This window comes from Heptranchias perlo, chromosome 28 (genome assembly GCF_035084215.1).
Source record: "Heptranchias perlo isolate sHepPer1 chromosome 28, sHepPer1.hap1, whole genome shotgun sequence".
Taxonomy (NCBI): domain Eukaryota; kingdom Metazoa; phylum Chordata; class Chondrichthyes; order Hexanchiformes; family Hexanchidae; genus Heptranchias; species Heptranchias perlo.
Window position 1 is genome coordinate 39,684,496 of NC_090352.1, and position 12,549 is coordinate 39,697,044.

General features: G+C 50.2%; 1 protein-coding gene across 1 annotated transcript in view; it reads left to right on the forward strand.

Annotated features, from left to right (window-relative positions):
• The window catches only part of LOC137299238 (unconventional myosin-Ic-like), an 86,578-nt gene that overhangs the window by 40,758 nt on the left and 33,271 nt on the right, over positions 1–12,549 (forward strand). The window contains 10 exon segments of the mRNA XM_067967900.1: positions 125–191; positions 1,612–1,703; positions 4,860–4,873; positions 4,876–4,953; positions 5,039–5,086; positions 5,909–5,953; positions 5,956–5,987; positions 10,751–10,856; positions 11,746–11,863; positions 12,436–12,549. Coding sequence (XP_067824001.1) covers positions 125–191; positions 1,612–1,703; positions 4,860–4,873; positions 4,876–4,953; positions 5,039–5,086; positions 5,909–5,953; positions 5,956–5,987; positions 10,751–10,856; positions 11,746–11,863; positions 12,436–12,549 — 714 coding nt within the window.

Here is a 12,549-nt window from a genome sequence, read left to right on the forward strand (position 1 = left end):
ATTGTTAGTGTGAGCTTGCTTTTGTTGGTTGCTGATGTCGAGGAAGTTTTGTTTCCTGCCTTCCTTCCTGTGACCTTTCTAATTGAATTTCTTTTCCTGTGTTTCCAGTGGGAATCTTGTTCAGTATTTTAAACAACAAAATCATCTGTGACCTGGTTGAGGAGAAGCACAAGGGAATCATCTCCATCTTGGTGAGCAAGTGGAACATGTGGTCTGTAGTTTTAGACTAAGTTTTGAGTGCTCTCGTCAGTCTCATCACCTCTTGATGTACCCCCATTGCACCAATGGGTCAACAACTCTGATTGGTTTAATTAATTGCCCTTCCCCACACTCCCGCCATTGGTCGCCCGACACGTCCCTCCTCGTGGTGCCCCGCCCCCACGCTCCCGCCATTGGTCGCCCGACACGTCATCATCGCAACACCCCGCCTTCCCCACGGCCAATCAGAAAGAGAACAGACTCTCTGTTACCCAATTGGACGATTCTTGACTGTCAGTCAAACCTCCTTTCTCCCCATTGCCAATATTTTTCTAACTAATAACAAAAGTGCTCAAAGGAAATGAAACAAACACACAGTTTTTCCCCGGGTGCTGTTCGCAGCAGTGTCCGGGAGATTGATGCTTGATTCCTGCAGACTCTAGGGCAATCCTGAGGGTTGGTAACCCTAATCATACCCCTATAATCTGCCATGGGTACAGCCTATCCTTGACCTAGAGAGAGTGGGACACAGGCCCTTTTCCAATTACCATCTTCAACCAGTTATATATGTTACCTCCGCACCCTCCCTCAGGTATACACAGTTCAGGTGTGTCTGACACACTGTGACAGCGCAGGGAGCACCAGGAGTACATTATAACCCAGGTGAGTCCCTGCAGTGTGTACTATGAGAGAGTACACTGTGATACCCAGGGAATAACTCTCCCACACACACAAACAGGGAAAAACATGTTGTATATCACAAAATGTCATCATTGCAGATAAATCAGAGTAAAATTGTCCAAGATTGACTTCTGATTTGTGCCCCTCCTGTTACTGTACATGTCCTTTGTTCTGAATTAAAGAGAGATTTGCGTTTATTCCACTTGCTTTTCACCACCTCAGGAAGTTCCAAAGTGCTTTACAGCCAATGAAGTACTTTTGAAGTGTAATGTAGGAAACACGGCAACCAATTTGCGCACAGCAAGATCCCACAAACAGCAATGTGGCAATGGCCAGATAATCAGTTTTAGTGATGTTGGTTAAAAGATAAATATTGGCCCAGGACACCAGGGAGAACTCCCCCTGCTCTTCTTCGAAATAATGGCCGTGGGATCTTTTACGTTCACCTGTGAGGGCAGACGGCCAAAGCAAAACACTGCGGATGCTGGAAATCTGAATAAAAACAGAAAGTGCTGGAGGAGCTCAGCAAGGGGCCTCGGTTTAACGTCTCATCAGAAAGACGACAGCTCCGACAGTGCAGCACTCCCCCAGTACTGTGCTAGGGTGTCAGCCTGGATTATGTGCTCAAGTCTCTGGAGTGGGGCGTGAACCCATGACCTTCTGACTCAGAGGGAGAGTGGTTTTTATGGAGTGTTGGTGTGTGACTGACCTGTGGAATGACCTTTATCCCAGGATGAGGAATGTCTGCGTCCCGGAGACGCGACGGATTTAACCTTCCTGGAGAAGCTGGAGGAGACAGTTGGGAAACACCCTCACTTTGTCACGTGAGTAAACTCCCTCTTCCCCTGAGTTCTGCTCGTCGATTCTGTCCTCTTTTTATATTTGGTTCCCTCTGCTCCCCTTCCCCCCTCTCCCTCTCTCCCCCCCTCTCTCTTCTGGAGTTGGTAACTGCCCTGAGATTGGATGGAAACTCAAATATTTTTATGAAGTGTTTGGAACAAATGAAAATCTCATGAGGACTGGAGCTAATGCCCAAAATAACGTAACCCTCGATCAGTAATTTAACATCCGTCACCTTGCCCCTATCGGACATGGATCCCCGACTTGTCTGCTCACCTTTCCCGACTTGTCACTACCTCTCCTCCCCCACTCCTCTCCTGCCCGTCCAACGGTGAATGGGAAGAGGTCAGGGATGGGTTTAACCTGCCCGGGACAGGCAGGCGAATGGGAAATGGAATGGAGAGATGAAAGGGTTAATTTCTCCCAGTCACGCGGCTGGAAAAGTGAATCCGATATATGTTCAGAGACACAACATGGGTAAAAACTCACCATCCAGAGGTACCTCAGACAAGAGGGGCCGGGGGAGAGGGCAGCAAGGTGAATTCCCTGATTAGCCAATCATAATATCTAAAATAACAGGCATTGTATTTAGCAAATCAGAATTAAACTCCAGATTCCTTTCTTTTCATTTTGTCACTCTGTGCATCTCTCCCACTCGTTTTCCTCCCTCCCCTCTCCCCCCCTTTCCCTCTCTCTTCTCCCCCCCCTTTCCCTCTCTCTTCTCCCCCCCTTTCCCTCTCTCTTCTCCCCACCCTTTCCCTCTCTCTTCTCCCCCCCCCCTTTCCCTCTCTCTTCTCCCCCCCCTTTCCCTCTCTCTTCCCCCCCCTTCCCTCTCTTCTCCCCCCCCCTTCCCTCTCTTCTTCCCCCCCCTTTCCCTCTCTCTCCCCCCCCTTCCTCTCTTCTCCCCCCCCCCTTTCCCTCTCTCTTCTCCCCCCCCTTTCCCTCTCTCTTCTCCCCCCCCCTTTCCCTCTCTCTTCTCCCCCCCCTTTCCCTCTCTCTTCTCCCTCCCCCCCATTCCCTCTCCCTTCTCCCCCCCCCTTTCCCTCTCTCTTCCCCCTCTTCCCCCCCTTTCCCTCTCTCTTCCCCCCCTTTCCCACTCTCTTCCCCCCCTTTCCCTCTCTCTTCCCCCCCTTTCCCTCTCTCTTTCCCCCCTTTCCTCTCTCTTTCCCCCCCCTTTCCCTCTCTCTCCCCCCCCTTTCCCTCTCTCTCCCCCCCCTTTCCCTCTCTCTCCCCCCCCTTTCCCTCTCTCTCCCCCCCCCCTTTCCCTCACTCTTTCCCCCCCCTATCCCTCTCACTTTCCCCCCCCTTTCCCTCTCTCTTCCCCCCCCTTTCCCTCTCTCTTCCCCCCCTTCCCTCTCTCTTCCCCCCCCTTCCCTCTCTCTTCCCCCCCTTCCCCCCTTCCCTCTCTCTTCCCCCCCCTTCCCCTCTCTTCCCCCCCCTTCCTCTCTCTTCCCCCCCCCTTCCCTCTCTCTTCCCCCCCCTTCCCTCTCTCTTCCCCCCCCTTTCCCTCTCTCTCCCCCCCCTTCCCTCTCTCTTCCCCCCCCTTCCCTCTCTCTCCCCCCCCTTCCCTCTCTCTTCCCCCCCCTTCCCTCTCTCTTCCCCCCCCTTCCCTCTCTCTTCCCCCCCCTTCCCTCTCTCCTCCCCCCCCTTCCCTCTCTTCTCCTCCCCCCCCTTCCCTCTCTCTTCTCCCCCCCCCCCCCTTTCCCTCTCTCTTCTCCCCCCCCCCCCTTTCCTCTCTCTTCTCCCCCCCCTTTCCCTCTCTCTTCTCCCCCCCTTTCCCTCTCTCTTCTCCCCCCCCTTTCCCTCTCTCTTCTCCCCCCCCCTTCCCTCTCTCTTTCTCCCCCCCCTTTCCCTCTCTCTTTCTCCCCCCCCTTTCCCTCTCTCTTCTCCTCCCCCCCCTTTCCCTCTCTCTCTCTCTCCCCCCCCCTTCCCTCTCTCTTCTCCTCCCCCCCCCTTTCCCTCTCTCTTCTCCTCCCCCCCTTTCCCTCTCTCTTCCCCCCCCCCCCCTTTCCCTCTCTCTTCTCCCCCCCCTTTCCCTCTCTCTTTCCCCCCCTTTCCCTCTCTCTTTCCCCCCATTTCCCTCTCTCTTCCCCCCTTTCCCTCTCTTTCCCCCCCTTTCCCTCTCTCTTCCCCCCCCTTTCCCTCTCTCTTCCCCCCCCCTTTCCCTCTCTCTTCCCCCCCCTTTCCCTCTCTCTCCCCCCCCCCCTTTCCCTCTCTCTTCTCCCCCCCTTTCCCTCTCTCTTTCCCCCCCTTTCCCTCTCTCTTTCCCCCCCTTTCCCTCTCTCTTTCCCCCCCTTTCCCTCTCTCTTTCCCCCCTTTCCCTCTCTTTTCCCCCCCCTTTCCCTCTCTCTTCCCCCCCCCTTTCCCTCTCTCTTCCCCCCCCCCCTTTCCCTCTCTCTTCTCCCCCCCTTTCCCTCTCTCTTCTCCTCCCCCCCCTTTCCCTCTCTCTTCTCCTCCCCCACCCTTTCCCTCTCTCTTCTCCCCCCCCTTTCCCTCTCTCTTCTCCCCCCCCTTTCCCTCTCTCTTCTCCCCCCCCCCCCCTTTCCCTCTCTCTTCTCCCCCCCCTTTCCCTCTCTCTTCTCCTCCCCGCCCCTTTCCCTCTCTCTTCTCCTCCCCCCCCTTTCCCTCTCTCTTCTCCCCCCCCCTTTCCCTCTCTCCTCCTCCCCCCCCTTTCCCTCTCTCTTCTCCTCCCCCCCCCTTTCCCTCTCTCTTCTCCTCCCCCCCTTTCCCTCTCTCTTCCCCCCCCTTCCCTCTCTCTTCCCCCCCCCTTCCCTCTCTCTTCTCCCCCCCCCCTTTCCCTCTCACTTCTCCCCCCCTTTCCCCTCTCTCTTCTCCTCCCCCCCTTTCCCTCTCTCTTCTCCCCCCCCCTTTCCCTCTCTCTTCTCCTCCCCCCACCTTTCCCTCTCTCTTTCTCCCCCCCCCCCCCCTTTCCCTCTCTCTTTCTCCTCCCCCCCCCCTTTCCCTCTCTCTTTCTCCTCCCCCCCCTTTCCCTCTCTCTTTCTCCTCCCCCCCCTTTCCCTCTCTCTTCTCCCCCCCCCTTTCCCTCTCTCTTCCCCCCCCCCCCCTTTCCCTCTCTCTCCTTTCCCTCGCTCACATATCTATCTATCTTTGTGACTAATGTCCTTTCCTCTTGTTGTTAGACACAAGTTGGCCGATCAGAGACCCGAAAGACTCTGGTGCGGGAGGAGTTCAGACTCTTGCACTATGCAGGGGAGGTGAATTACAATGTGACAGGTAGGCATGCTGCAACTCACAGCTCACGCTCTCCACATTCCTTAAACTTTGTGTGGTCCTGTTTAAAGTACAATTTCTTCTGCAGGATTCCTCGACAAAAACAACGACCTGCTCTTCAGGACACCTGAAAGAGGTGAGTTTCAAAACAAATAGTAAATCAGAGCTGGAATTGAAGCGTTCGTGTTTATTCACTGATTTAACTCAATTGGAAAACAAGGAAATGACTTGTGCGATGGTGTCTGGGACACACACAAACCTTATTTAGTTGAGTCTGCACGGGGAGAGCATGCAGTTGTAATCTGAAGAATGAGGTGAGGTAAATTAGAGATGCAGGACAGACTAATGTTCAGTTATATCAGTTTTAAAGGCATTTTCCCTCTTCCAAAGAGCCAGCACAGGCACGACGGGCCGAATGGCCTCCTTCTGTGCTGTATGATTCTATGATTGCTCTTGCTGTGGTCACTATATCCCATCACTAGTCACCAGAAGGTGTTCCAGGAGTCTGGACTAATAATCCAGAGAACGTGAGTTCAAATCCCACCCAGGCAGTTGAGAATTTGAAAAACCTGGAAATAAAAAGCCGGTCTCAGTAAAAGTGACCGTGAAGCTGTCGGATTGTCATAAAACCCAACTGGTTCACTAACGTCCTTTAGGGAAGGAAACCTGCCGTCCTTACCCGGTCTGGGCCTATATGTGACTCCAGTCCCACACCAGTGTGGTTGATTCTTAACTGCCCCCTGAAGTGTCCCAGCAGTTGGTAACTAGGGACGGGCAATAAATGCCGGCCATGCCAGCGATGCCCACGTCCCTCCCTGATGTTGGGCCCAGTTCAGTGTGAGTGTCACAGGCCCAGGCTCATTGTTAACTCCCTCCCTGAGTGATTCAGTCCAGATGGAGTGAGTCTCTGCGACCCATCCACGGCCATTCCAACATCTAATTTTTTTGTTTTTTCCAGGCAATGTGCGAATCTGGGAATGGATCCTGAACCAGTGCTTCGAGCGAGGGAACGAGATGACAAGAAGAGGCCAGAAACGGTAAAGAATCATAGAACCATAGAAAAGATACAGCACAGAAGGGGGCCATTCGGCCCATCGTGTCCGCGCCGGCTCGACGAACAACCAGGTGCCCATTCTAATCCCACCTTCCAGCACCCGGTCCGTAGCCCTGCAGCTTACAGCACTTTAGGTGCAGGTCCAGGTGCTTTTTAAAAGAGTTGAGGGTCCCTGCCTCTACCACCAATTCGGGCAGTGAATTCCATACACCCACCACCCTCTGGGTAAAAAGTTTTTCTCATGTCCCCTCTAATCCTTCCGCCAATCAACTTAAATCTATGTCCTCTAGTTCTTGAACTCTCTGCTAGGGGAAAACAGGTACTTCCTGTCTACTCTATCTGGGCCCCTCATAATTTTGTACACCTCAATCAAGTTTCCCCTCAGCCTCCTCTGCTCCAAGGAAAACAACCCCAACCTATCCAATCTCTCCTCGTAGCTGCAATTTTCAAGCCCTGGCAACATTCTTGTAATCTTCTCTGCACTCTCTCCAGAGCAATTATGTTCATCCTGTAATGTGGTGACCAGAACTGCGCACAATACTCCAGCTGTGGCCTTACCAGCGTTTTATACAGTTCCATCATTACATCCTTGCTTTTGTATTCTATACCTCGGCTAATAACGGAGAGCATTCCGTATGCCTTCTTCGCAACCTTATCTACCTGTACTGCCACCTTCAGGGACCTGTGCACATGCACTCCAAGGTCTCTCACTTCTTCTACCCCCCTCAATATATTCCCGTTTACTGCGTATTCCCTTTTACTGTTTGCCCTCCCTAAGTGCATTACCTCACACTTCTCCGGGTTGAACTCCATTTGCCACTTTTCCGCCCACTCCACCAACCCATTGATATCTTCTTGGAGTCTACAGCTATCCTCTTCACTATCAACTACAAGGCCAATTTTTGTGTCATCTGCAAATTGCCAGTCATGCCCCCTACATTCAAGTCCAAATCATTAATATATACCACAAACAGCAAGGGACCCAACACTGAGCCCTGTGGCACACCACTGGAAACAGATTTCCATTCGCAAAGATATCCATCGATTTTTACCCTTTGTTTCCTGTTATAATTTTGGATCCAATTCGCCACATTTCCCTGTATCCCATGGGCTTTTACCTTTCTGACCAGTCTGCCATGTGGGACCTTGTCAAATGCCTTACTAAAATCCATGTAGACAACATCCACTGCACCACCCTCATCAATCCTCCTTGTCACTTCCTCAAAGAATTTAATCAGATTTGTAAGGCATGACTTTCCCTGAACAAATCCATGCTGACTATCCCTGATTAAACCATGCCTTTCCAAGTGACAGTTTATCCTATCTCTCAGTATTGATTCTAATAGTTTGCCCACCACCGAGGTAAGACTGACCGGCCTATAATTGTTCGGCCTTTCCCTCGTACCCTTTTTAAACAATGGTACTATGTTTGCAGTCTTCCAGTCCTCCGGTACCTCCCCTGTATCTAGTGAGGATTGGAAAATGATCCTCAGAGCATCCGCTATTTCCTCCCTGGCTTCCTTCAATAGCCTAGGAAACAATCCATCCGGCCCTGGTGACTTATCAACTTTCAAGGATTCCAGTCCCTCTAGTACTTCCTCTCTCGTTATGTTTACCTTATTCAATATTTCACACCTCTCCTCTTTTACTACTACGTCCGGATCATCCCTCTCCTTTGTGAATACGGAGACAAAATATTCATTTAAAACCCTCCCCACATCCTCTGCTTCTACACACAAGTTACTCTTATCATCCCTGATAGGTCCCATCTTTTCCTTAGCTATTCTCTTGTTCTTAATGTACTGATAAAACATCTTTGGGTTTTCTTTAATCTTACTAGCTAATATTTTTTCATGCCCTCTCTTTGCTTTCCTTGTTTCCTTTTTTACGTCATTCCTGTACTTTCTATACTCCTCTAGGCTTTCTGCAGTATTTAGTTTTCTGTGACAGTCATAAGCTTTCTTTTTCTGCTTTATCTTGCCCTGTATACGTCTAGACAACCAGGGGGCTCTAAATTTGGCAGTGCCACCCTTTTTCTTTGAGGGGACGTGTCTGCAATGTACCCGTAGAATTTCACTTTTTAGTGCCTCCCACTGGCTTGCCACTGATTTCTCCTCAAGTAGTTGTGTCCAGTCCACTTCTGCCAAATCACCTCTTAGTTCTGTAAAATTTGCCTTCCCCCAATTTAAAACATTTACTCCTGATTTAACTCTGTCCTTTTCCATAATAATGCTAAAACTAGCTGAATTGTGGTCACTATCCCCAATATGGTCACCCACTGTCACTTCACCCACTTGCCCATCTTCATTTCCCAGGACTAAATCTAGAATTGCATCCCCTCTTGTTGGGCTTGTCACGTACTGGCTAAAAAAGTTCTCCAAGAATTTTGGGCCCTCTGTGCCCCTCACACTGTTTGAATCCCAGTTGATGTTCGGGTAGTTGAAGTCCCCGACTATTATTGCCCTCTTATTTTTGCACTCAGAAATTTGCCGACATATTTGTTCTTCTATCTCCCTTTCACTATTCGGGGTCTATAGTACAGTCCCAGTGGTGTGACTGCCCCTTTTTTATTTCTTAGCTCAACCCATATGGCCTCGATTGATGATCCATTTAGCAGATCATCCCTTCTCACAACTGTAATTGATTCTTTAACCAATAATGCCACCCATCCTCCTTTTTTATCACCCACTCTATCCTGCCTGAAAACTCTATATCCAGGGATATTGAGCTGCCAATTATCCCCCTCTTTAAGCCAGGTTTCTGATATAGCAATGATATCATGCTGCCATGTGTCTATCTGTGCCCTTAGCTCATCTGCTTTGTTTGTAATACTCCTTGCATTGAAGTATATCCCCTTTAACCCCGTCAAATTCCTGTGCTGAACACTATTTAACCTTTGCCTCTTTTGCCTTTCTGAGTTGCTAACTACGTCACTATCTGTTTTCCAATTCCCGTTTCCTGGTCTGAATTTGTCCTATCTGTACCTGCCCTTTGGTTCCCATCCCCCTGCCATACTAGTTTAAACCCCCCCCCCAACAGAACAACAAATGCCCCCGTGAGGATATTGGTCCCGGTTCAGCTTGGGTGCAACCCGTCCAGCTTGTACAGGTCCCACCTTTCCCAGAATCTGTCCCAATGCCTCAGGAATTTAAACCCCTCCCTCCTACACCATCTCTCAAGCCACGCATTCATCTGGTCTATTCTCCTATTTCTGCTCTCGCTAGCATGTGACACTGGGAGTAATCCTGAGATTACTACCTTAGAGGTCCTGCTTTTTAATTTATTTCCTAACTCCCTATATTCTGCTTGCAGGACCTCGTCCCTTTTTTTACCGATGTCGTTGGTACCGATATGGACCACGACTACTAGCTGTTCACCCTCCCCCCTTCAGAATGTCCTGCGGCCGCTCCGTGACATCCCTGACCCCAGCACCAGGGAGGCAACATACCATCCTGGAGATACGTCTGCGGCTGCAGAAACGCCTATCTGTTCCCCTTACGATGGAATCCCCTATCACTATTGCTCTCCCATTCTTTTTCCTCCCCTCCTGTGCAGCTGAGTCACTCGTGGTGCCACGGTCTTGGCTCTTGCTGCTTTCCCCTGATAAGCCATCTCTCCCAACAGTATCCAAAGCGGAATATCTGTTTGAGAGGGAGATGGCCCCAGGGGAAAGAGCAAAAGGGCAGTGATCCCCCCCACCCCCCAGGGGAAAGAGCCACACTCCATCCCCCCAAGCAACACAACCCACTCCCTTTCTCATTGATTCTCACTCCTGGGGGTTACCCTCTCCCCTCTCCCCATCTCCTCTTTTCCCCTGCTGTTATTCTGTAATCTCCATTTCACTCATTCTAGAGAATCAGTCCCTGTTAGGGATTCAGCTTCTGAATTATCCTCAGTGTGTTCTCCACCTCTTTCTTGTGCCAGTGTCTGCAACCCGTGTCTCCTCCCAACTGCAGCCTCTACCCTCACTCTGGACGGGATTGTGCACTGTGTTCAGAATGCTGCTCCCTCCAGTCAGGGCAGGGGTGGGACGGGTGAGTGCAGGGTCTGCCCAGTTGCAGTGGGGGAGGGCAGTCTCCGACCTGGCTGCTCGGTGAGTGCCCAGTCATGGTTGATGAGCTTGTCTCCTACTTGACCGTGGTGGGGATGGTGGGTTTATCACCTCTTATTTCCTGGGCATAGCATCAGATGGAATTTTGCATATCCTGCTGAGTGGGGAGTAAATAAGGGTCTTTCCTGCACCATTTATCTACAGCCTTTATTCATGGATAAATCCAGGTGATGTTACGTGGGAATTGCTAGACGATAAAAGACTGAGGTCCATCTAGTTCGCCTCTACCATCCTGGTACTCGCAGGATACAAAGATCTGGAGTTGTTGGCTAATCCTGGTGATCAATCTCCATCAATCAGTCTGCAACAGACCCAGACATGAGGTGAGGAAAACCCCCAGTGATGGAGAGATTTGGGAACCACAGGTCCAAAGTCACCTGTTCCCCCCGAGCCTGTTACACTCGCCACACGTCAAGTATCTAATTATTAACATATTCCCTCCCAAAATGTTCACTAAATCATACCTGCATCAGTATTTAAAAAGCTGCTTCTTGGACTCTGATAGTCGGCTGTTTCACAAGGGCTCTGGGGTGAACAGCAAGTAGCAGCTTCTCTCGGGATACTGCCTTACCTTCTACAGCGTTCCGTTCACCCGTTTTGACTTTTTCTGTCTCTCTCTCTCTCTCCTGGTGCAGGCAGCGACTCAGTTTAAGAACAGCCTGGCCAAACTGATGGAGATCCTGATGTCGAAAGACCCGTCTTATATCCGCTGTATAAAACCCAACGATGCAAAGCAAACAGGTAATTCCCCCTCTTCCCCCTCTTTGCCCTCTTTCCTACCTCCTCGCCCCCCCTCCCTCCCTTTTCCTCTCCCTCCTCTTTCTCTCCTCTCCAATAGGGACAGGTAATAAGTGTGAAATTGTCAGCATCTGCCATTTCCCAAGAATACATTCTTAAAAATATGTTTAAAAGAAAAGGGTATTGAAAATAAGAGGGACACGGGCTCTGACACGCCTGTGAGATTACTATGAACATACACAACATGTGAGGTACACGGACTCTGACACACGTCTGTGAGATCACTATGAACATACACAACGTGTGAGGTACACGGACTCTGACACACGTCTGAGATCACTATGAACATACACAACATGTGAGGTACATGGGCTCTGACACACGCCTGTGAGATCACTATGAACATACACAACATGTGAGGTACACGGGATCTGACACACGCCTGTGAGATCACTATGAACATATACAACATGTGAGGTACACAGGCTCTGACACACGCCTGTGAGATTACTATGAACATACACAACATGTGAGGTACACAGGCTCTGACACACGCCTGTGAGATTACTATGAACATACACAACATGTGAGGTACACAGGCTCTGACACACGCCTGTGAGATTACTATGAACACACTCAACATGTGAGGTACACAGGCTCTGACACACGTCTGAGATTACTATGAACATACACAACATGCGAGGTACACGGGCTCTGACACGCCTGTGAGATTACTATGAACATAGACAACATGTGAGGTACACGGGCTCTGACATGCCTGTGAGATTAGTATGAACATGCACAACATGTGAGGTACACGCTTGTGAGATTACTAGGAACATACACACCATTCCTTTGCGGTAAATATTGAGTTTTCCACTCTGTGTTCCAGGAAGGTTTGATGAGGTTCTAATAAGGCATCAGGTGAAGTATCTTGGCCTGATGGAGAATCTCAGGGTGCGGAGAGCTGGTTTTGCATACCGGAGGAAATTCGAAATCTTCCTGCAGAGGTGAGTTGGGTGACCAGCAGGATGTGGGATGTCAGGGCACTTTGGGTTTTCTGAACATCCCTTTCAAGGACCAAATGCTTTGATATTTCGTTCTGATTTATTTCCTTTACAAGAACACAAGTTATTGTTTAACAACAGAATATTTGAAACTTAGACAATGGGCAACTAATGGTTATAGTTGGAGTGTGGAGTAAACTTTACTCTGTATCTAACCCTGTACCTGCCCTGGGAGTGTTTGATGGGACAGTGTAGAGGGAGCTTTACTCTGTATCTAACCCTGTACCTGCCCTGGGAGTGTTTGATGGGACAGTGTAGAGGGAGCTTTACTCTGTATCTAACCCTGTACCTGCCCTGGGAGTGTTTGATGGGACAGTGTAGAGGGAGCTTTACTCTGTATCTAACCCGCGCTGTACCTGCCCTGGGAACAAACAGCTTTGACATCGTGTATCAGATTCTGAAAAATTCACAATACAGAGAGGTGAATTTTGCTGGTCTTGCACTAATTTGGACGGATTTGGTCAGTGTGGCTCTTTCCAGTAACAGAAGCTTTGAACACTTGTTTCTTTCTGTAGGTACAAATCCCTCTGTCCTGAAACGTGGCCAAATTGGAAAGGACGGTCCTCGGATGGGGTGGCAACACTGGTGCGGCACCTTGGATACAAGCCAGAAGATCACAAGCTGGGCAG